This window comes from Centrocercus urophasianus, unplaced genomic scaffold (assembly GCF_019232065.1).
Source record: "Centrocercus urophasianus isolate 14NV4802_14NV808 unplaced genomic scaffold, USGS_Curo_1.0 seq_12, whole genome shotgun sequence".
Lineage (NCBI taxonomy): Eukaryota > Metazoa > Chordata > Aves > Galliformes > Phasianidae > Centrocercus > Centrocercus urophasianus.
This window is the reverse complement of record NW_024884364.1, coordinates 15183950-15210195: the sequence shown is the minus strand read 5'-3', so window position 1 is coordinate 15210195 and position 26246 is coordinate 15183950. Positions and strand designations below refer to the sequence as shown.

Sequence of the window (26246 nt, the reverse complement as noted above, 5' to 3'; positions counted from 1 at the left end):
GGCCGCCCAGTTCTGCCACTGGTTCCACTGCACCATGCTGTCCAGAAGCTGAGCCATGTCCCGACTCAGCACGGCTGAAGCAAAAAGGATTGAGAAACAAAGGCAGGAAAGACTTCACCACCTGCCTCTTGAAGGTTGCAAGCCAGATTAACCAATCAAATACTACTGATTGCTATCGATTCTTCTATTGAATGAATCAAAGTTGTGGTTTTAAGACTGTCCAAAGAGAATCCCTCCTATAGGTGACTTGCAGCAGACACGCCGCAGGAGTTCATGCAGCCACAGGGTGTTCCTCTTGTGCTAGGCTTCACAGAAAAACAAAAAACAAAACAAAACAAACAAACAAAAAAACCCAACAAACCCAACATCCAAAGGATTTGGCAAAACCAAGTAGACCAGTATATATTTTTTCATTTCAAAAAATAAGTTAGTCACTGCAAATTAACAAGTTCAGGCTTCCTGTACTACTGGGAATATTTTTCCACTCATAACCAACATCTGGACATTTGATAAGCATCCTGTGTAAATCCCAGCCCAGCACAGGAGCTGCTTACTTTTAAAACACAGCTGAATTATTTGAATTCTTGTGGTGAATAAAAGAATTAGCCGAACAGCTATGCCTGAGAAAGTTACACCAAAAATTGAAGCAAGGGACAGAAGACAAAATTCAACTTTATGTAAGGACATCTTCTTAATGAAGTACTTGCATTTATTATATAGCAGCTTGAATTAATTATTCCTGTTTGTTAGATTAAAGGTTGAAGGTTGTCTATTCAGATTGGGAAATTTTATTATGTTAATGATATCTTTAAGAATTCATTGAGAAATTAAATGGTCAATTCAGAGTAATATGCCTTAATTAAGTACATTAACCACAAGATACAAATGCAGGAACAGTGATTGGGAAATATTCATTCACTGACACACAACTTAGAAAGTACTGGGTTGCTGAATGCCAGTTGTATGGAAGAAAATGAATGTAAACAGAGAACATCTGCCTAAGGGTTTACTCAATAGCACTACTTCTCTACTTTTGGGAGTATACCTACAGTATTTCAACAGCCTCTCTGTTTTAAAATAAGACACTGTTAAATAGGCTGAAATATGAGAAATGGTTCAATGTAGTGGCTGAGTTGCAGAGTTTGGGCACAAAAGTATCAGAGATCAGATGAATGATGATAGCACATGAATGAAAAGCAAAGAAGTAAGTATTTCTTAATTGTCAACATATTGTTACCAGCTTCCTCATTTCAGAGAAATGGATGCAGTATGTTTTCCTCAGGCTACATCTGACTGTTTACCATATATACTTCTGTGCTGTCAGTAAGCGCTACAGTGGGAGAAAAAGCCTACTGGATGCTCACACTGAATACCAGTTTACCCACAATTAGAACTACTTGTTTCAGCAGAAACTCTTGAAGATTATGAGGCCATTCAGCCTCGATAAGGAAGGTTCTAAAGAAATGAGCAATGTATTTATTATGAGATTTTCCTAAGGATTTTTTTAAAGTAAAGAGTAGGGTGATTGCATGTTTATTCAAAAGGATTTTCATTAAAACCCCAGGTGCTGATCTTCAAGAGGGAATTTAAAATAAAAGCAGAGTGCCTGGTGGAAAAAAATGTGATAGTTCCTGTGAGGTTTGCTATAAATGAAAATACAATGAAAATGGAGAAGAGAAGGAGAAATGATGCATTGAAGGAGTAATGCACTGTGAGTAAAAACAGAGGTAGTTTCAGTAAAAATATAAGCAAGTAGTGGTGTCATGTTATAGGAGAGGACAATGCTCATCTCAAAGTGCACTACAGCTCAGTTCATTTAGAAAAAATATGTAAAAAAAAAAAAAAAGGCAGTAAGCAAAACCATATTCATAGAAGCATGGAGTGGTTTGAGATGGAAGGGACCTTCAAAGATCATCTACTTCAAGCCCCGTAACAGTAAGATGTAAACCAGTTCTTCTGTATGATTTCATGTCTTCGTATGCCATTCTTTAATTCGAAATACTGCACGCTTCTTGAACATGTTTAATTGACCTCATAATGTAATGCCTTCTTCAAAAATGGGAAAAAAAATAAAGTGGAACTACTGAGTTTCTTCATCTCATTGAATGGATTTCTGAATTCAAACTGCGAACCTAAAGCCTCATATGGCATAAGGAGTGATACGAATCTGTGAAACATTTCATAGGAGAAAAAAAGTCAGAAGACTTCTTAAGAGAAAACGTGCTTCTCCCCCATCCACCCAAAAAACCCACAGCTGAAAATGGGAAAGCTTGAGTTCTAGAGTAGAAGGAAGAGGAGAAAGGAATCCAAAATAAATATAAAAAACACATCCTTTTCTTGTGCAGCAATATATAGAATTAATGCACAGAGATCTTAGAATTATTTTAAATAACATATGCACAAAAGGTCTTTTGATTTTCTTCCTGCCTTCTCTTTTTCAAACTCTCACAGCGAAGACATGCTAAATGTGGAGACAGAAGATTCTGCCACCTTTTAAATCAAAGATGATACAGCCACAGCGGGGCAGTCAAGGACAACACATACAATGTGATTCTCAGATGCTTCCGAAGTGCTAAGAACAGATCAAATATTTTAGATACTAAGGGCAAAATCCCACAGTGCTTCGTCAGGCAAAACTCTGGTTAAAGCCAATGGGAGTTTTGCCTGAATAAGTACTGAGCAAAGACTATGCTGTTTGACCTAGATTTATCAGAGTTGTACAAATCTAGGTCTAATGCATTTTTTTTCCTCCACCATAACAACCACTGTGCTGCAATATTCTTGTGGCACTCTGCTCAAAGGAAAATGCAACAACAGTAAGCCAAAAATCAACCCCGAGGTATTTAATGAAGGGAGGAACTCACAGCATGGCAGGGAACTGACATGCTGAAAACCTGCCAAAGAGCAACACTAAAAAAATAAATTCATAATTTCAAATTTCTGGAAGTCTGTTAAGTACAGGAAAATGAGAAAGTAAGGTTCCCAAGGGCTTCCTTGTAGTTGAAAATAATTTGGCTTTCCTATGTGTAAGCAAACCAATTCATAAGCAAACAGGCAACAATGAATAATTTCCTTCTGTAGTTATTCTTCTGATTTAAGGCAGACTGAAATTTCTACATGTTCAGCAGAAATTCCTCTAGTTGATTTCACTGGGGATTAATTTAGGTGAATAACTAGGTCAGTCTTGTTTCCAAGTTAACATCGTTATTACAAAACTATGAGAGTAGACAAAGTTAAACATGTGTATACATTGTCTCAGAAACTTTCCTCCATAATTGCAGTATCCTATTTACATCAAATTTGATACTATGTACATTAGGTTATGCAGGACTGCATGAAGTATCAGAAATAGTACCAACTATCTGGCTTCCTTGGTCTAGATGAAGTAAATATCAAAGCACTGACACTAATGACAGCAGAATCTGAGATTTTACCTGAAGAGAGATGGGGAAATGGTGGAACACAAGTACTTCACATCACAACACAGAATTCAATATCACTCCAAGCTAAAAGTCCACTGTTCCACGTTTACCTGGATCTCTTCCTTTCAAGATTCTTTTATTTTAAGAGCAGTAGTTAAACAGTACAATGTTTTTTTTTTTTTTTTTTTCCTTCTTAAATCTGAGATCTCTTTCATAACCAAAACCTGGAGCTACTTTGCAACATTACCCAGAAAAGCAAACAGCTGTAGTATTCAGCCAGACAGCAGATGGACACCATCTTTGTGAAATTAAACTTCCGATTTTTAAAAGGAGGTCAGACAACTCAGAGAAAAGCCTCTGATGCTTTCTCTTTGCCGATGACTTTGTTATAATTCAACATTTGCTGAAGACAAAACATAAAACCAACTCTTCCTTGCTTTCAAAAATATTGAGTTTTCCTTCCTCCTTTGTATTCGTTCTAGTCCTTTGAAACCTCCATTTCTTAACTGGTTCCTTTTGGTCACATTATTAAAACTACTCCTCAACAAACAACAATAACAAATACAAACAAACAACCTCACAACAAAACAAATAAGCAACTACCTCTCCAGTACCCACAGACCTTCTATTGGAAAAGGAACAAAAGGACTCTGTTCCCCAGATCTGTGTCTTCAATATGGGATGTCAGAAATGTATGCTGCAAAATAAACTAAAATTAAGTCCTTGCAAAATTATCAGAATCTCTGTTCTCTTCATTACCATTTAATTACTCGTGAAATAAGTATATAATCTCCAAAATTTTATTGCCTCTTTCTAAAGCGTTAGAAATTGATAATTAAAAATCACTAGAAATGCAGGAATTGTCAGTCATGTACAAATACAGCGTAGGATAATCTGTTGGGAACAGACTGAAAAAAGCAAAAAACAGGAAAGACCAAAGCATCTGTATTTGGGTTTTGACACACAGGAATTCCAACTGAAAAAAAAAAAAAGGAAAAAAAAAACCCACAAAAAAAGAAGACTACATCTAGCAGAACTATTTTCGGTCTCCTTAAGAGTCATAATTGTTTGTTCTTCAGTTGACAGAACATGCTCAGTGCAACACAATACAATAAGAGAAAATACAGGACTGAGATAGAAACACAGATGAGCTCTTATAGCATCTGAAGTCACAGTATGAGACTGCTCTCAAGCTTCCTTCCCTGTGAGCTCTGAAATGTGCAACTGACTGCACCTAAAAAACTGCCTTTAAGTACCAGAGAATAACAGGAACCCACCTCTCTCCTCCTCTTAAATTACTGTTACATGGACTAGAGTCGGGAATTAGATTATTCACTGATAATGCTCAAGGACACAGTGCAAAGGAATTACATACTAGTGTGGAATATATCAAGGTTTGGGTTAGGGTTCACAAAAGTCCAGTGGAGTCAACTGCACTGTTTTCCACCTGTTTCAAATTTTCCAACACAGAAGTTTTATACATGGCTAGATGAAGAGAAGTTACTTTTCACAGCAGTATTGTATGTGGACTGTAAATTCATGTGGGCAATGTTGCGATAACAGAAAACAAAAATTCCTGCCACCTAACAGCAGTTAGATAATAGAGCTGCAGCTGAGTTATTTGGCTCACTGGAGATGAATTATATTCTTCTTCATAAATTGCCTACCTATTCTGACTTCTACAGTTGACAGTATGTAAATTTATCTTCTTAACCTGTCTTTACAGGTGTCAATAATTCAGAAAAATCACATGACTAAGCTACGTTCTTTTTCAAAGCTTCTGAAGGTTGTCCGGCTTCTTATATGTACCTGAACGCTACTGCCTAGAAGTAATTAGTGTCAGATCACATGTTGCTAAACACAATGCCTCTGACCTTAAAGAACTAAATTTGAACTCCTTTAACAGGATATCAGGAGCTGTGCATGCTTTTTTTCACTTATTCTCCAATGTAACATTTAATACAGTAAAGGTATTTTATGATGTACTTCGTCTTGGTCATAATTTTTCATATTAAAGTAGAAAGTAAACTGTGGTACATTAGTAAGCAATAACCCAGCTAAACCAGTGTTCATTCATATAATAAATAAATAAATAAAGAACTTTGGTTTTATGTTAGTATGCCTGCATTTCTAATATCAAGTGTTGATATTACAGTTCTAAGTGAATGCAGTACTGCTGAAACTGTTCAAGTATGTCCTGCATTTTTACAGTAATTTTTTAAATTACAGTTTGAAAAAGGCAATTCTGATAAATTAAAATTAAACAATTATATTTACAATTGTGCATGCAAAGGCTTATATGCATGCTAGGACAGCAGTGTTTCAAGTTAAAATTAATATTCTGGTAATTGCTAGTTAAAAATATATCTGTCAGCAGTAAACTACTATGATTGCTCATATCATAGGTATATAGAGCATGTAGTATGTTATGTGTTACTGCACTACTGGCATCACTGTCAGATACAAACAAGGCAAGCAGAATGAATGAATACTTTTCCATGGTCCAAGCGAGAGGTCAGTAGTTAGGAGCCCGGGACAATTCTTTCTGAAAAGACTATCTGGAGCTTTTTGAGATTCATAGTCTAAAATATTGTTTCAGAAATCATTTTCAAGTGCACTGACTTTCGCCTCAAACCTCCCTCCTTGCACAAATACTTAAGATTCGCCTGGAGATGTGGCATTGCCCAGCTCCATGGGTTTAATAACTGTAAGTTTTGCATCTTAAACAGAAGACAGTCTTAACACTTAGCACCATGAGGTAATACTGGAAAAAGTGAACTCTTTTTTCACCAGTTAAACAACCACTAGTAAGGAACACTCTTTCTCTCCAAAAGAGCTTTCTAAGCATTCTACCAGTTAATTATATATCACCAGCCCTGATGATGTTAAAACTAGTCAGTGCTATGTCATAGCTGATGAATAAATCCTGCACTCTAGGCTAGAGGAAAAGAAAAATATAATTTTCTTCTTCAGCAATGGAAGGTATCATTTAAGCGTTACAAGGAATCTGAATCAGTCTCTTCCTTTCCCAAAGTACTGATCAAGGCATGAGGTCACCAGAGGCAATGGCAGTTATAGTTCTAAGAACAAAAGAATATGTGTTACATTTACATATTCCGAAGTAAAAGTCGTCTGGAGAAAAAGAACACTTTGCAGCTTTATGCAAAGATTTACTTATGACTACTCTTTCGAAGGAAGGAAACTCCACAGGCTCCCTATCCAATCCTTTTTTCTTCCTAAACAGGAACCTCTTTATATTCCCACCCCTTTTACATTCCCTACCAGAATTGACTGAACCGTGCTGTAAACAGTGATGTAGAAGGGAGATTTACAGTATAATCTGTCCATTACAGTCTCTTCCTTTTGCACAAATAACATACTGTGGAAACAGGTACACTTCAAACCCACTAAGGAAATCAGCACCTCCTGGCAACGAAACCTGCATTTCGTAAACAAGAGACAACTGTATATTATTCAGTTAAGCTATAAGCTAATACATTTTAATTAAAAAGTCAATTGTAGCACTGTATTCTGAGGCCAGTTAACAAAACATGATTTTTTTTTAATTATTTTTTATTTTTTTTGCCCGGTATTTTCCATTTGCTTTTACCTTTGTTTGCTTTAGATTATAGCCAAACTGCAGTAAAATGTCAGATGCATTTTTATAGGCTACTTTCTGGCTAGTTCATGATCTTCTGTTTTATTAGCTAGTATTTAAGCTGACCACTTAGTTCCACTGAGGCATCCTTTTCTTCCGATCCTTTTCTTTAAACAAAAGTTTTTGCACCGCTCATTTTTTTCTACAAAAGTTACTTTCATTAATTTCTGTCATCACTTGCCCCATCAAAATATTAACTGATCCTCCCAGCCTGCCCATCTTGTTTTATCCTTCTGAATCTTTTCTATGTTTTCTCTGTAACAGTGGTTACAGTTGCATTTGATATTCCATAGTAAGCCCCTGTAGGACCCAATAAAATGCTGCTAATTTCTGCAGATTTACATGCTTGTCCTAGTTTATCTATCTTTACTGTTGTACACTCTAGAGTATTTCTGCTGGGTTGTACTTCGACAGATAACTGCTTCTTTTGGGTTGCTATTCCAACAGACATGTTTTGTTATCATTTTCAGTAACAAATCTATTTGGAGGAATTAAACTACTTAAAAGCAATGATTTAAAAAAAAAAAAAAAAAAAAAAAAAAAAAATCTTGAAGCCAGGATGATTTATTTTGCATTTAAGTAGCACATGATACAGAATTTCAGTGTACCAGTCCTCCACAGTCCCTTCTGCACATGTTAGAGCATATCCTCAAGAAAAATGCCATCCTGATTCAAAGACTTTTACAAAGAAAAATCTGCACATCCATGAATGGGATCTTTTTACTGGTTAGAGTTACTTTGACTGTTTGAATAAAAAACTGCAATAGTGAATCAAACATAAGGTGCTCTAATTCTGCAGCCTGCTACAAAGAAAGCTTGAAAATAATGCGTACTCTGCTATTTTGTTACTTGTTTTCTTCCTAGATTTACAGAATACCCTGAGTTGGAAGGGACTCCCTTCTAACTACCAAGATGCTAGGATGAATTTATGTTGAGTTCATGAAAAATGATTTTGAACATTTTCATGCTCATGAAACACAAAGTTTCCACTTGTATTTATCTGCTTAATGCATACATGGAGTTCCTAAATGTATAGAATGGTTTGGGTAGGATGGGGCCTTAAAGACTATTTAGCCCCAATCCCCCAGCAATGGGCTGGTTGCCACCCATCTGATCAGATTGCTTGGGGCCCCATCCAACCTGGCCTTGAACACTTCCAGAGATTGGGTGAAAAACTGAGGTAGCATGGTGGAGAAGAAAGAGCAGGGATGCTCTTTTATATATAATAGCAGGAGCTGTTACATCACGTTTTACAGTTAAATTCAACATCATGATTTAGAGATCTCTCTGAATTAAGCTCCTTTTGACTCTCAGCACCTAAATGAAAACTTTTGTGCTCTTCCTCAACCCCATACATTTGTAGGTCAAGCGACAATTATTAGAAAGAATACTCACAGAAGTGGAAAATCAGACAAAATTAGGAGAGATTATGCAGATTTATATTTATTTCATTCTTGTCCAGAGAGTTTCTTCCTAAGGGTCTGTTTTGGTTGTGATCTCTGTTACATTCTGTTGGCAATCCTGTATTGACCGCTCTTGAAAGCTGATGATAAAACCAGAAAACCTCTAAGATGAACTTGTGATCAAAGCTTTGAAACACAGAACTACACATCAAGACTAGTCACATTTTCTTATGTGACAGGTCAAAGGGTCAAAGTCTTTCGGCAGAACACTATTCTTTATGATGCTTCTTCATCCTCTAGTTATTTGTCATATTTGACAAATATTTGAGCATAACCTGAACATGTGTTATGTTTGACCAGTCTAACACAACAAAAGACAGTGTCTCTAAGTAGCACGTATGCGTCTCCACCTCCACTTATCTTCTGTGTAGAGAAGGAATCTAGCAACTCATGGGAAGGCAATTAAGCTGAACACCACTTGACTGAAATTTCATCACATGCTTTAACTAGATGTTCCATCTCCATACCCTGGAGCAGACTAAGCACATCAGCATAACTCTTAGTAACTTGCTTCTTTCTACCTCTCACGCATACTCTGAGACATGAATACTTAAAAATGTTTGATTTATATGTTAGCACCAAAATCATGCTACAGTCTTTTCTGCTGCTGTTAAAGGTTAGAATCCAGAATGTGTGATGTCTGGAAATGTCTAGTGGCTGCCAGCAGCTGGATTCCTGCACAGGAGCTCAATAACCCTGGTAAAGAAAAATTGGTATCGTCTTGCCTCATCTAAAGACAACCCCTTCAGGATCCCGTTGAATTTTGTACTTCTGATTTGGCAAAACCTTTTGACAGTCCCTCTGTCTTGTTTTTCTGAACAGCTGCCAATAAACAGGGTACTTCATTGTCTACAGTTAATTCTTAAAGTAAATGACTAGGTAATATGCTTGTCGTAGGAATGAGACCGTTCAGAAACAGTTACTTCACATCCCAAAATCATTTGCATCTTGTTTCTCTTTCGAGCAATTTAAACCATCACCCCCCTTCATATTCCTAACTTATGTCAATGAGAGAATATTGAAAATGTTCTAACATGTCAAAGTTATATAATAAAGTAAAAAAACCCAACAACCCAAATTAAGCCTTAATCTTGAGCTGCCAGAAGTTTCATTATTTGTCAGTGTTTCTATACCTTACTGCTGTCAATCTATTTTATTCCTCTAATCAATCTAATATATCTGAAATCTCCCTGGATGAGGTATTTTAGCCAAATGGCTTGAGAAGAATTAAACCCACACATTTCGAGTGACTCCGTAAAGAGTAACCAATAATTTAACTTCCTAGTAAGTATTAAGGAAAGAATATGTTGTACATACTAAGGCAAAATTCAAAAATACACCTGATGATAAAAGCTTACAATTATATTTCTTTATGAGTCACGCAGTTCAGTTTTTAGCAGGCTTTCATCCAACTGCAGAATACCCAAATGCAGAATATCGAGGTGTCACCATGAACAGATACCAGTGTAGCCCTTTGTGCAGTAGTGACACAGATCATGATCTGTTCATACATATGTACACATTTTGCTATATACAAGTTTTCCTGGAGACCCATGGCTTTTCTCTAAGTATTGTGAATATATTTCAAATTCAAATGAATCCACATCATATAAAATAGTGGACCTAAAAGAAGGATGCAAGAGCCTGGATGTCCTCTGTGTTGACAGGAATGCTTGCTTATATTCTGGAAATGTCTTTTCATGAGCTGCTGTTGCCTTGGAAACCAACACAAAATATGAAAATTTAGTCTCTATAGGGCAAAAACACACCACACTTTTTTGTATATCTCATAAGTTTCCTTACCTTTTCCTATCAAATTTGAAAAACAAAGATTGGCAGTTGGGTATTACTAACTCTTAATTCATACTCCCTATTCAGAAATAATACGTCATTTAAAGTTTTTCTATAAATGATAAACAGAGTTAGGAAATAAGATTTACATTCATTGTCTCAATAGGTTGGCCAACCTAATAGGTTAGCCAAACCAAAACAACAAAAAGAAGTCAAAAGCTGTTTCCTGATTTTTAGGGGAAACATGCTGTCCTTACACTGTGTTACTTTGGAGCACCTGACAGGTTTTCCATCACTCTTTCCTGAACAGTCTCCTAACAAGCATGAGCACAGAGTGCTGTAGTATTCTAAGAAGTTTCCTTTCTTGCCTTCCCCTATCACAGTTACTGCTTTTTCCAGACTGATTCTAGATTTTTGCCCTGCTTGTGGGAGAATGCACCAATAGAAACAACACAGCATCTACTCAAAATCAATATAGAAAGAGGAAGAAAATGTACATGACAACAGCAAGATAAAGCAAAAGATGTCAGTCACCTCTATCTCAAGGCTGTGCCTGCTGAGATGTTGAAAATCCTCTAGGTAAGAGTGCCACTTAGCTTAGTTTTGTGAGAAGGAAACCCATTTTGCCATAGAGCATGACAGCTTTATAAAATCTCATTTGTCTTTTACTTCAGTGAATTTATCAGAACATATTTATTTTAGAGTTAAACAAAGAGACTCTGCAATACCATTACTACAGCAATATTGAATGCAACAAAGAAAACACTTACTACAATTGCAGTTAAATTAGATGAGTTCCTCATTTTGGCCTAAATCACTTTTCAAAATGAAAGTACTTACGGAGAAATTACTTAATGCTAGTTTACCATCTCTATTAGCATTCTGTCACTTTGTCCTATCACAGAAACCTATGTAGGTCTCTCTGAAAGTAATACCTCCTACTTATTTCCATGGACGATACAGCAGATAAGAAGACACTGTTTGATAGAACAAATTCTCAGCTACAAAGCACTCTTTTTCAACACAGTCACCATCATGAGCTATGCATTTTTCTCTATGATGAACAAGGGCTTGTATGTTGTGTTTATCAAAATCTGTACCAGCGGAGTGACTCATTGTCTCTCTTGCCATTGCTGAAACGCACCACCTACTGTTTCCCTGTGCCCACATTCACTGTTTGGTCTCCATAAATGCTCAGTAAGTGTAGATGAATCAGTGAGTGCCATTTTTTCTGCATGGAGAAATTCAGTGACACATCTTTGCTTCTGTCAGACTGTCCCTCTGCTGCCCTCTGTTGCATGGCAACAGAATCGAACAGAGTTTTAGTGCGAAGGTTCAACCTTTACTGCCATACCACCAATATCTGCCTCTGACATTGTAGGTTACCATCATACAATAGGAGGCATTACTTTTGGAGCAGCCTTGTGTAAGTTCAGTGTCTTGGCTCTGAAATAATTTTAGTTTCACGGATAGGAATTAAAGTTACTTGAAATCAGTTTATTAAGATTCTTGATGTTGTGGTGATCACAAGAGGAATGTTGTTGAATATTTTGCAGAGATGAAGAAGTGAGCTTGAAATTTTACTGGCATCACTGTGATCCGTTCCCTATCTGCTTCATACTGTAGTTGAAGTTTAATTTCTCTTTAAGTCAAATCTGAACAAGCTTCTCCAGATTTTACTTCACTGAAGAAAAAAATCCAACCAACCAACAAACCAGCCAACTAACCAACAAACCCACAAATATTCACTGTTACAAAAACAAATTTCCGTGTACCGCATGATGAATTTTAAGTATTAATGATGAGACTTAAACCTTGACAAAACGGTCCTACATGCTCCAATAGAAGGTAAGCTAAATTATATCAAAATTAAATTTAAGATGCAAGACTTCCATGAGATGAAGCAGTGAGAGGTTTTCCTCCCCTCCTGTATGTGCATATCTTTATAACTAAAGACAAATGAACGAAGTCAGCCAATTCAATCCATTATTCCTATGGCTTAGATAAATCTGAAACAAAAGGGGCAGAGCGACAGACCGTTCAAAATAGATAAGACAAACTTACACTTGTTGTATAAGCAGCTTCAGGATCATCCTCCAACACCCGTGACAAACCGAAGTCGGAGACTTTACACATGAGGTTGCCGTTGACCAAAATGTTACGGGCTGCCAGATCACGGTGTACATAGCCCATGTCTGAGAGGTACTTCATGCCAGATGCAATTCCCCGCAGCATGCCCACCAGCTGGATGACTGTGAAGTGGCCATCGTGTTTCTGCAAGTAAAGATGCAAGTTCAAGGTACACATCTAATTTTCTTGAACTTTGTACTAGTGACATTAGGTAGAGATTGTATTTAAGATGTATTTGTAGCCCTGCCAGCCAACCCAACCAATGCTGGCATATTTTTTCATTTAACTTCCCCAGCAGCACAAGCAATCTCTCCTTGTGCAGCTTATCTCCCCCTTTCATTTTTTTTAACATTTCCACACTCTGCATTATCATTCCAATGACCACACCTAATGTATTTTACCCTCAGTTACCATGAATGCTTTCCCCCACTTCTTAAAGCAAGAATGAAAATGCACAGAAAAATCTGTTCTGCACATAATGCCATATAACCTCTGCACACTAAGGAAAAGGAAGGTTGGGATGAAATTCACAGAGTAATGCATGGTTTCTCCAGTCTTCCTAGCTGACTGAGAAGCCACTTAGACCCAGACCCATCAAAGTATTACATTCTTTAATTCCTGCTGGAATCTATTGGTGTTGAACTTCAAAATATGAATTATGTCATTAATTGCACTAGTCTATGTGGTTAGTCTTGGGCCTTGCTTTTCCATCTCCAAAATGAAAATTATTGCTTCCATACCTCTTAAATCAGAAGTCTGCTCTATCTATCCCATATAAGGCAGACTGCTGACAGCAGCATTTTTGTGACCTCAGCTAACAGACATTTAGCTTCTCATGGATTATTCAGTAAGCCAAGCTTTTATGTTAGCAAGAAGAGACATACAAAAACAAACAACTCTTCCCTGCAAGCAAGTTAACTTTCCATTTTCTCTTTTAACACTTTCAGCATCAGGCTACATACAATTAGCACTCAGGACATTTCTATTGCTTAATTCATAAGCAACCAGGACTGTTTAGCCTGGGGAAAAGGAGGCTGAGGGCAGACCTTATTGCTCTCTTCCCACATCTGAAAGGTGCTTACAGCCAGACTGGGGTTGGTCTCTTCTGACTGGTGGCAGGATGAAGGGGAATGGCCTCAAGTTGCACCAGGGTAAGTTTAGGTTGGATATCAGGAAACACTTGTTTACAGCAAGGGTTGTTAAGCACTGGAATAGGCTCCCCAGGGAGGTGATTGAGTCACAATCCCTGAATGTGTTTAAAAACTGTTTGGATGTGGTGCTCAGGGACATGATTTAGTGAAAGGTTGTTAGAGTTATAGTTAGGTTGTGGTTGGACTTGATAATCTTGAAGGTCTTTTCCAACCTGAGCTATTCTACGATTCTGTATGTCTAGGTAAAATGAATTTGGAGGGAAGAACTTTAATTTAAAGCCCAGTAAGTGTATTAGATTTGAGAAACTGAACAGCACAAATATGCTCATCCCTGAGCAGAAAATTATTTTTAGCATATCTATTAGGAATCAATTTCTTTCATAAGATCAGTTGGAAGAAAAGATCAAATGCACTAGTACATGAAATCCTAGACTGGAGACAACGTCCACTGGGTAACAACTAACAATATTGCATCCAGCTATAACAAAACAAGACAAAAGTACCGAAGAAGCAGTAAATTCAATATACGCATGCTTAGATTTCAAAGCTGCTATTCTGAGCTAATATAGCAGAATGACAAAGTTATTTGCTATTTAATGTATGAACGACACAGTCATCTCACAGCCTTTTCCAAGCAAAGCACACTTACTGACACATCTTCAAAAAAAAGCTACAAACTCATAGCAACTTTTCCCCTTAAACATTCTCACCACTCTTGCTCATGTTCTGTAATCTTCAAGTACTATCCAAATATGAGCAGATAGTTCTAACCATGCCACAACAGTAAACCTAACTCTGCTTTGTTGTCTCCACCAAAACCTCTGGTAATTAGCTACCTCTGCAGACAACAGTCTGAGGGTTGCTAGCTGAGGATCAAGATCCAAGCATGACAATGATATATTTTACATACAGGAATCCCCTGTTACAGATATTTTAGATTTTCCTTTCCTACCAAAAGAGTAAGGAACCTTTCAGGGTCCCAAAACATGTCAGTGACAGATAATTTAAATAAAAGTTGCCATTACTGATTAAGCAATGAAAGACAAAATACAAGATTCTTAAAGACCTTAAGCCTGTTCTAATAAAATAATAACATCAACCTTATTTGGTATTGTATCCATTGAAACCATGCTGGATTTGATTTTTGCTTTTTATTTAATAATACGAACTCTTCAATTCACTAAAACTTTATTGAGCTGGGTTGCAGTTAATTCTTTTTGCACTTATTCTGTATGAATAACTCTTTTTCATTAGCTTTCTGTAGAAACAGGATTTGGAGTAAGGCGTCCATGGCTTGTTTTTGCAAAACAAACATCCCCCTAACAAACCACCAAACAAAACCAACCCTCCCCCCTGCAAACTCTAGGTCTTACCTTTTCCTTATCATCATTCACAGTTCCATTCTTTCAACCTCACAGTCATCTGCAACACTTCCCTTAACCTTTTGTCCATTTAAATCACAAGCATTCATTCCTTTCTTTTTTAATTTGTTCTCTTTCAAATCTAGGCCATGCTTGACTGATTTTTTCATAAAACATAACCCTTTTTCTGCTCCTTCCAAATCTCAGTATTTTCCCTACAAGTATAGCAGAAATGCTTTTGCAGTTCTCTCTCTCTCTCCTTTCACATTTCTTTGAGCTTCTGCCTTGACATAAAAGTTCAGGCTTCTTATCTTCACCTTTAAAGAAATGACAGACTTGCTAACAGACCAGTTACGATTTTATTACATTTTCTTCCTTTCTCCAAACATTTTTCTGAATCTTCATCCACATCTGTTCCTGTCTGTCACTTCTCATTCTTGGTTTTACATTGTTTAATACCACCCTCATATCTGGAAAAACTGTATTTTTACTGTCAGCAAAACAATTTCTTCCGTGAGTCTCTCTGTAATCACTTCTGCGTTGGTTTCCTTGCCAGATGTATTCCCTTACCATCTACAAACTGTTAACTTCAAATACATCAAAATATTTGTCTGATTTAAAGTGACCAGGAGAGAGACCTGGGCCACATTTAACCCTTGGGAAATTCAACTAGGCTGGTGAATGCTATGTACAAACCTGGACTCATATCTTCAGAATCTGTAAATTCCCATGTACATTCGTGAGTCAAATCAATCCTTCAGCAACTTTCCATTACCTTGTTTCATTTGCTTGTCCTAAAGGGACACGATATTCTCAACTAAATGATATGGCAGCTGTTATCTGGGGCTTTATTCTGATTCCCATGACTTATATTTGAAATATGTTTTTGACAGGATTCCCATTGGGGTGTTAAAGGTATTAATCAATACTGGCAGCAATTCAGACCCCAGTGTTCTTACCACATTTATCCTATCATCTCATCAAATTTTAATCAGACTTTAATGGCTTTGCTAAATAAACTTTTATTATCAGCTGAATATAAATGCAGTATCTGCATGGTTCTCATTTATGCAGATCTATGAAAAATGTTTTCTGCTGTTGCAGTTTGCCTTCAAAAATCTTACGCGTGAGAAATATTCTCGTTATAATACAGAACCTTCAATAGCACTGATGTATAATGAGGCAGTAAAGGGAGTTGGCTATTTCAGGGAAAGAAGGAAGGTATTTTAAATTTCTGTCATTGTTTTCCACTTCATAGTTTCCAACTCTAGTCTGCACGATTTCAGTTCTTTTCTACAAGACCACAGATTTTTCCTTTTCAGAAGGTTTTTTCTGTTTTAATACCGAATAACTTTTTGGCAGAGTTGTGAGTCAAGCTTCCTGTACTGTTTATGGACTATTGTTCCTGGAGAAGATAAATCTACACCAAAATTCACTTCTAGACTCAAAGTAAGATCTCAACATTTTTATGATCTTACATTCTGAGAAGTGCAGATTATTTTAGATCTTGTTGTTGAAGGAGAAAGGCACTGAGAATTGCGTTTCTAGATCTAACTTGGATTATCTTTGCCACTGATGGTTGCTATGGGTCACTATACGAAAAATGTGGTTTTTGCTATCACTATTTGACAGTGCAAAGTAAATCATGGCTTTTTATTGGGATAAATCTTCCTATGTTCAGTTTGAAACTTGGTACTAACAGGAAGTGTAATTCATGCTTTGTAGTATCTTGTGGATTGCAAACAAATCAGAACTGAATTAGATCAACAATCAATTTCATCCTGAATGAATAGCTACTAGGATTCCGTACAAATAATAACAACTCATTTCATTATGCATATAAGACTGAATAAACACGACTGAAATTAATTTAGTTTATTTTAAATGCTACTGAATGATCCTACACCACAAGAATCGAAATACCTCAGAGAGTACTAAAAATATAAAATCATAAAATGGATGAGGTAGGAAGGAACCTTAAAAGCCTACCCTACTCGAATCCCCTGCCATGGGCAGGGCTGCCACCCACCTGAGCTGAGAAGCTCAGGCTTCTCAGGGCCCATCCAACCCAAACTTGAACGCCTCCAGGGATGAGGCATCCATAGCTCCTCTGGGCAGCCTGTGCCAGTGTTTCACTGTCCTCTGAGTAAGGAATTTCCTCCTAACAACTAATCTAAATCTCCTCTCTTTTAGCTTAAAGCCATTCCCCCTTGTCTTACCATTTTCAGACCATGTAAAAAGTCAGCCCCCCTTCTACTCATAAGCTCCTCTCAAGTACTAGAAGGCTGCAATGAAATTTCCCTGGAGCATTCTCTTCTCCAAGCTAAATAAGCCCAACTTCTTCAAACTTTCTTTGCAGGAGAGGTGCTCCGGCTCTCTGATCATCTTTGTGGCCTCCTTTGGACCTGCTCCAACAGATCAGCATCCTTCCAGTACTGGGTCACCCAGGCTTGGACACAGTACTCCAGATGGGGCCATACGAGGGCAGAATAGAGGGGACAATTCCCTCTCTTCCCCTGCTGACCACTCCTCTTCTGTTGCAGCCCAGGATACAGCTGGCCTTCTGGGCTGCAAATGCACACTGCTCGTTCACATCCAGCTTTTCATCCATCAGGACACCCAAGTCCTTTTCCACAGGGATGCTACCAATGAGATCTTCTCCTAGTCTGTACATGACTCGAACTCCTCCAAAACAAGCGCAATACATTCCTGTTGCCTTACTGAACCCCACTTTTTGAGCCTGCCGAGGTCCCTCTGGATGACATCCTTTCCTTCTATTGCGTCAACTGCATCACTCTGCTTAGTGTCATCAGCAAATACGCTGAGGATGCACTTGATCCCACTGTCTAGGTCATTGATAAAGTCACTGAAGAAATATTGGTCCCTGGGGGCCACCACTCATCACTGGCCTTGGATGGAAAAAGACCCAGTGATCACATCCCTTTTGCTATGACAATTCAACCAATTCTTTATCCACCAAACAGTTCATGCTTCAAATCCATGTCCTGCTAATATAGAAATAAGGATATGGTGCAGGATCACGTCAAAGGCCTTGCGCAAGTCCAGGTAGATTATATCAGTTGCTTTTCCTTTGTCCACTGATGCCATCAATCCATCATAGAAATACACCAGATTGACCAGGCACAATCTGCCCTGGGTGGAGCTGTGTTGGCTGTTTTGTACCTCCTTCACAACTTGCATGTGTCTTCACAAAACTTCCAGGACGATCTGCTCCATGATCTTCCCAGGCACAGAAGTGAGGATCACAGGTCTCTACTTCCCTGGTTTTTCCTTTCTTAAAAGTGGGACTGATGCTTCCCTTTTTTCCAGTCACCAGGGACAGTTAATTATTATACTGCCATCAGAAGGCAATATAGATGCATATCTTCCTCCCAGTGGGAAATTTTTTATTATTAAAAAAAAATGTTGCAAGACTGAGCTGTTCTAGGTTAGGATGCTAACACTCCAATCTGGTCAGACCAGTGACAGTGGCCTTGTAACCTGTTATTCTACCTTCCTTTCCCATCTACAATAACCAGAAAGGGCTGTCCTGTCACAACCATGTGTCCCTGTCTACTTGAGTGCACTGGAATGCAGCTGTTAGAGCTGGAAGGGAATTTGAATTGGATACAGATCACCTTCTTGCCCTGTGTCACTCCTGAGACGCTTTTCTAATCTGCACTTAAAGACAGTCTGGGTCAATATTTCTTATCCTACCCACAAGGACCATCTTAAATAAGATCCCTACATTTTACTAGCATAGTGGATGGATTTTAATCTTTTTCACAACTGCTTTTTAAATACATAATATCCCTCTTGTCCTTTCCTTTGGCTTGAAAACAAGTTCAGAACATAGACCTCTTTTTCTCAGTATCTGTCCTTTTTTTTTTTTTCAATTTTGTTCTGTACTCTGCCCAGAGAATTCATACAGTTCCTGAAGGATCTGAAGTGTTATGGCCCAAGGGGGATGTAGTACCTTGAGGCCTCTCCAGGGTCAAGTGAAGACAGAGGGCCACCTCACACACCCTGCAGGAGATGCTCCCATTTCTTGACTGCAATGTGGTATTTGTCATTTTCACAGCAAGGTGATATCTCTGACCTAATGCAACACCTAGATTCATTCTAAGCAGTAATACTCTGTTCTCTACTCTGTACCTGATTATTCCAGTTTCAGTGGAGTATATTGACCTTTTCCTCACTTATTTCTAATTAGTTTCTAAAGCCAAGTAGTTAATAAGTTACGTCTTAAATTTGTTGCAATGATTTTAAATTCTACCTTTCTTTTCCTGTCTGACTGCCTTCGTAGTCAGCTGTTCATTGTCTAAAAACTTTTAAAGTTTAATCACAGTTTCAGGATCCAGAAACTCATTAAAAATATGTGGAAATAAACAGACTACAGAATAGTACTTCTCCATATAAATTTCCATCTGAAGTCCACTGTCTGCATATTGTACTGCATCCATGTATGGAAATTTTGTCTAGACCAGGTTTCTCTAACTACTCATAAGGATCTCACATGATAGAATTTTAAAGCATTAGCAAAGACAAGATTTATGACATACTTTTTCTATATCCACAGAGCCTGTATCCCATTACAAAGGGAAAACAGACTGTTCGACATAATTAGTTCTTGGTAAATCCATGCTGGATCATCTTATCACGCTGTTATCTTTAAGGTGCTTATAAATACTTTTTTGATAATTTGTTCTAAATACGTTAGAGCAGTTTGACATTAAGCTGACTGTCCTGTAACTTCTTGACTTCCATTTTCACTTCTTTTTAATACATGGCTGACACAGACTCTTTTATAATCTCCTAGTTTCTTACTTATTTTCCACAAATTCTGTAAGATGCAGCACACTGAAACTTTCCATATTCCACAAATTCCTTCTGGCTTCAAATACAAGACTGCTGTAAATAATTCATTGTTGCTCAGTAGGAATAATATCCACAGGGATTAAAAAAATCCAGTATTTGTAAAGGAACTTGTCACAGCAGTATCAGAAATAGTTTTTTGCCTCTCTTTCACAGGATGAAACACTGGTTGAGAAAAAATGTTAGCTCTGTAGCATCACCAAATACTTCTCAGACCATGTGCATATTCACTGCTTCCCATTTCACTATTAAGGTATCACATTCACACAAATTCAGTTTCTAATTACTCAATTTTTTTTTTTTCTTCAGAAGAAAATGTGCATATCAGCCGTCTCCAGTGTAGCCTTTCCTCTTTCTAGAGTAGTTTCTGAAAGCAAAATAAATGAAAATGCTGCCTTTGCCTTTGCCCCAGCAGGAAAGGAACATGTCTCCAATAAATAAAAGTGCACATGGATGTTGTGTGTGAAAGCAAAATAAGGAGTGTTAGTTATGAGCTGTAATGTTGTTGGTTCCCTGGATGCAGATAAATAAAAAGGAGAACCACTAAACTTAGAAATGGCCATCTGACTTCTGTTCCCCAAAGCTGACTCTGCCTAGTGAGGCCATGTTAGATGGATTTACAACACATACGTACAGCATCATTTTATAGAAATTTCTACCAATCTTCATTTTTCTCCTTTCTCCCTTACCCTCAGCCTCACTAAGAGCAGGAGTCTGCTGCAGCAATTAAACTCTAGTTAAAAATGGGAGGGCCTGATAGCAAAGCTGCTCTGAGAATAACTTCATAACGATTACTGCATCAAAGAACAATATATCATAACATTATCTCCTTCTAGTAACATAATTTTTCACATTTTTTACACTAATCTTAGCTGCTGCTAGACATGCCTCAAGGGATTAAAATTTGGTGATGAATTTGTGGGTCTCATTTGCTGTACAGTCTGCTGCCATTAACGTTTTGAAATAGTTAAGCACTTCCTAATTTTAAACAGAAACTTTAGAAAATACTTTCTTTGGAAGAAGAAAATACATGTTATGAATTTTAACATACTATGAATGCCTGTAAATAAATCAATGCTTTTAAGATTATTTTCATTTTCTTAAGTGAAAGGAAATGTGTCAGTTTTCAAATAAGAAGGGGAGCATTACTACTGCAAACGATAATGGAGAAAAAGGCAGGAAAACTGTGCTTACCCAATGCAAATGAACCCCTTCTGCCTACAACTCAGAGATTCACAAAACTGGGCAAGAATGGAGCGTCCTTCTTTGAAACCTAAACATTCATGCCTTCAGGGAACAGTCAAGGGAAAATGCTGGAAAAAAACAATCTCAGGAGCTTCTTAATCCGCATATTCTCTTTCCCAAATGAAAATCTGGAGAGGGATGATGAGGGTAAATCCCTAAAAAGGCCAGTGAGGCACTGTCACAGCTGCCCCTGGACATGCCCAAGGCCAGGTTGGATGGGGCCCCGGACAGCCATAGCTGGTGGGAGCAGCCTTCCTGAAGAAGGACTTTGGGGCTGGCTGGGCTTTTAGGGTCCCTTCCAACCTGGGCCACTTTATGATTCTATGATTCTATTATTCCATTTAATAAGCACACTGCTTATTAAAAAGGTTCTGAATTTCTAAGACTATTCTTTATTTATGTATTTCTTGACTGTCTTTCTTGTCATATTTATACACTGTATCAACAGGAATGAAAAAACTTGTCTGACTGCAATTATCCTAACTACTGAGTACACTTTTCTATGAGCTCTGATATCTGCCCTTTTAACTTTTCACATGGTTCCTATTTTCCTCACATGCTTGGAGGATAAGTGATTGCTAAGATCTCCATTACACAGGTGGGTGACAGAAACATAAAGACATCTGTTCTAGCCAAAGTATAGTGTATGTGAAGTTGGTAACAGAACAGGAAATTGCTGAAATTTCAGCCCATTTCTTGCGACACACAGAATATTCCTACCTGACAATAGGATGATTAACTTCTGTGTATCAATCTTACATGAGAAAAATGATACTGAGGTTCATCTTACAATAATGAGTTTTACATAACTGCAAAAATAATGCTTTTTTTTTTTTTTTTTTTTTTTTTTTTTTTTTTTTTTTTTTCCTAGGGAAATTAGGCACCACGTGTCTCCAGCAATTTAGGTTGTCTGGTGGTGCACAATCTGCTGTAGTTAACTGCCATCACCTTACAGAATTGGTTCTAATGAGCTCATGTCTTCCCATAATGAAAATATCTACAGCATCTTTGTATTGCAAATGCATGCCAATTTTTTTAACCCAAAAGCTCAAAGTTAACAGCTTAGAATACAGGATATTTTGTGGGGTGAGGAAGGCATAATTTAGCTGAGCTTGCAGTTTAATTCAGACAGAGATCAGCAGTCAAGGCAGTAGTTTGGGAGAGTTGGCTGCATAATCAAAACCAGAACACAGCACTAAAAATGATGAAAGATGGGTGTATCCTGACCCAGTATTCCAGGAAACTGATTTACTTTCTGATCTCTGCCATGCATTTCCTGCAGAATACTGTGAAGATCACTTAACATCTTGGTGCTTTATTTCCCTATGTGTAAAGCAAGGAAATGAAGACTATAAAGAACTTAGGTCAAGGGGACTTCTACTTAGGAATTCAGGGCTCCTGGTATAACTTGTTTGCAAAACCTCTTCCATGATGAGTCTTCTGGACTGCACTCACACTGCTTATCATGTCACAGGGCTTCCCTTTGAGAAAGTGTAATTGATCCATGTTTGTACGCTTTTGGAGAATGACAGGTTGGAGGGCTGTGCTAGTTAAAGTCTGCAGGTTGCGGCATGGAGGAAGTCTTTCTTACGGCAAGAAATTATTATTTTTCTACACAGTTTCTCTGTAAAAAGACTTTGCACTATAACCAGCCATTATTTTAAATAATACGGAAGATAGATAATATCATAAGCCTTTCCAAATCTAAGCACACAAAAACTATTACACTCACCCAATATCTTTCACTAGGGTTGTTATGAATAAAACCTCTTCATTTATTTCTATCTTCACAAAAGCTTTTAAAAGTGTAGACTTCTGCAGGAAACAACTATTATTAATGAAGCAGCTGGGTTTCTTTTTAAAGAGGTTACTTTGAAGCCATTTGCTCTGCTAATTATTAACAGAAACACTGATGATATATCTACAGTGCTTTGGGACACTGAATATTATCTAAAATCCTTTTAAAAACCATTTCAGGAGAATAAGCCACATCAGAAGTGTGAATTAAAACTGTAAAATAATACACATGGAAACCAGCAGCAGAAATGATTAGCTCACATTTCCCCCCAGCAATTTTGCCCGCAATTTCTTATGCAATGTGAGAAGTATTGCTTCACAACAACATCGTAATTTTGCTAATGTCAGTTGACAGTAACGTATCTCAATAAGTAGTAATTGTTCTGATGAATAAATGAATGTGAATAATAACATACGTAGATATAATAGAGCAGCTCAGAGAAAGATAATTTTATGGAATCAATTATTTCATTATTTGTTTTTATTCTCCTGTGTGAAATTTTGCACACGCACACACAGTGACTGCACAAAGAGCACAATTGGGCTCAGGCAAATCTTCCTGGGTCACCAAGATAAAATTACAGAACATGGAAGCCCTAGGTCCTCAAATGAGAAGCAGTCTGTCTGCTTTCTGCAGACAGATAGTGAGATGATCCAGAAAGGCACCTGGGTTGATTTTTTAAACCAAATTGGTTTCCAGAAGATGTTGACAACACCACACTACCTCCAGACAGTAACTTCATTTTGACAGATTATCAAATTCTCACCAGAAATAGCATTGTTGGTCTTTCCAACAAACTAGACGTCTGTCAGATGTCTTGACAGACAAAACCAAAATGTTATTCAGGATAGTCAGTGAAGAGCAAGGGATGCTAGGAGTGAAAAATACAACGGAATAACCAAAAGCAAAAGGAATGGAAAAACAATGTCTAGCAATATCTGAAATAATGGGTCTGATGTACTTTCAAAGTAGTATCTTCTGTTCCAGATGCTGTTCTTTTCTGGTGGTTAGCTCTTTTCCCAAACTGCTGTCAAATAAGTGCTCTCTGCATGACTGTCTCTCATTTCTTTGCATCTGTTTTCTTTCAAAGGTGTTAGTATTCTTTCCCTCCTGCTTATTCACTGTCTTCCCTTATCATTTCCTTCTTCCTGCACCCCTCATCATCATCATCTAGATTTCTCTTTGTTGAACACCTCTGCTTGGCATTTTGGGACACCCTTTCAAACATGTCCACAAAACCACAGTCCTCATCTATCCCCAAACCTTGTCTACACTCCCACTTTGCATTCTACAAGATGGAAGTGGCAAGGCACTAGGCTGGTAAGGACTGCCATTTACTTTCTAAGACAAATTTGACATACTTGACAGTCAAATCATTCACAGAGGTTATGTCATTAGGTCTCCAGAGATTTCCAGTGGTTGATTTAACAAAGAGACTACTTTAAGATAAGTTTAGGTTAGGGGGTCATCCCTTTCTACTTTTCTAAGAAAAGACAAATACAAACGTAACAACATATTTTCATGCTTTCTATAGCTCTTCTTTAATGTTTGTAGAGTGGCCTTTTGGGGTTAATTAGCACTGAGATACTTCACCCATGAACTGTTTTCTAATTCAATTTGTTTAATGCAAGAAACCATAAATAATTATAAATCAATTACCAAGTTTATTCTACACTTCACCAACCAAAAGAATCAAAACAAAGTGTTTTTGAAGGTGATTGAGCAAAATGAACAGCTTCCATAAGCCTAGGTATTTGTACTTCAATTTATCTTTTCCTTCACAAAAACACTAATCAAAATGCATTTTGCTAAATATGGGAGCTACTCTTGCAAAAGAAATCAATTATGTTCTTAAGTTTAAATCTTTTTTTTTTTTTTTTCCAGCTATGCTCTAATGTATCACTGTACCTTAGAAATGTGCCCTGGGGAAAATGCTTTTGTTCTTCACTAAAATTCCATGAATAACATTATGTAGGAGTTAATTTATGATAAATGATTTAAAATCTTAACCTAGAATGACTTCTTATTCAAATGCCATCACAAAATGGTACCTCACCCGCAGAAAGGAGTCAAGGGATCCATTCTCCATGTATTCAACTACAATCATTACTGGTCTGCCTGCAAAACAGCAAAGAAACACATTAGGATTACAGACATATTATGGGGTTTTTATATTTCCAGCTGTTTGGCACAGATTAGTCACATTATTTAAATATGTTGCCCATTTTCAAAATCCTCATTTATTTGTGTTATTCTCTAAGGATTATTTTCTTTCCTTTTTTTTTTTTTTTTTTTTTTTTTTTTTTGGCTAGCAATAGTGAATTAGCAGACTGTGCATCATTTGCTCTGGTGTATTCACACATTGAAGAGAATGAAAAAAGTGACTACTACTTCCAAACAAGAGTTCTTGCTGTACCTCTAGCTAAGAACAGCTCTATCTAACTTAAATATACTTTGGGTATATATGTATCTTTCAACAATACTTTAGAATACATTTGAGGCAAGGAAAAAGAAGCATAAGCAATCTCCAAGAAATTGCATGGTCAGTGCCATGATTTTCCCTCTCAAAGAAAAATATCCTAACAATTTAGGGGCATACAGATAGACTCAAAAATAGAGTTAATGCACAAAAGCCCTCCTAGATTTGGTGTGCATATGTGCACATATGAGTGCATGTTTCCTTAATCCAGCAGAATTCTGAGTTCATATGTTTTTTTATGTTTATTTGTGTGTATACATTAAGTTACCCAAGTAAAAGTTCTGCCTAACCAGAATAGCTTTCCTTTTTGGTTCCAGGACAGCATCGTATCCAAATTCAGCCTTCTTTAAAACTGAATTACAAGCTATTTTAATTTCTTAAGAAAACACCCCAATATAAAGACAAACTTTTAACCTTGACACTTTACTAAATACTGTTTCATTGTTTATATCCAAGACTAAGCCACCACTCTGGAACTGTCTAACAGGAGAGGCTCAACAGGCACGCTAACCAGGCTGCACCATGAGGTCTCTTTTAGAACTGTTAGTATTGTACATGAGCCATTCTACTCTATGCAGTGTATGCTAATAAGATAGCAAAGGAAGTAGAAAGTCTCCAATTGGCAAACTTTTCTTTTCCTGATAATGCCTGTCCTTTTTGGGATTTATGTGAAATCAGTGCTGCTTCAAGTGGTGAAGACACAAGTACTCCCTTTCCACGTTCTGTAAATATTAGATGTTCCAGTGTTTTTCAAATCCAAAAGAAAACTCTTTTAGGACTTTCCCCTCATCTTTGAAATTACCATTATGTTTTATTTGGACACTGTCATGACAAATAAACACAATATTCAAGGCGAGAAATTACAGAATAGCA

General features: G+C 37.3%; 1 protein-coding gene across 1 annotated transcript in view; it reads right to left on the bottom strand.

Annotated features, from left to right (window-relative positions):
• The window catches only part of EPHA6 (EPH receptor A6), a 420557-nt gene that overhangs the window by 103709 nt on the left and 290602 nt on the right, over positions 1-26246 (bottom strand). Inside the window, exons 11-12 of the mRNA XM_042810796.1 lie at positions 24951-25012; positions 12399-12608 (exon numbers count right to left, since the gene is read on the bottom strand). Of these exons, the coding sequence (XP_042666730.1) occupies positions 12399-12608; positions 24951-25012 (272 nt within the window). The remainder of the gene's footprint in view (positions 1-12398; positions 12609-24950; positions 25013-26246) is intronic.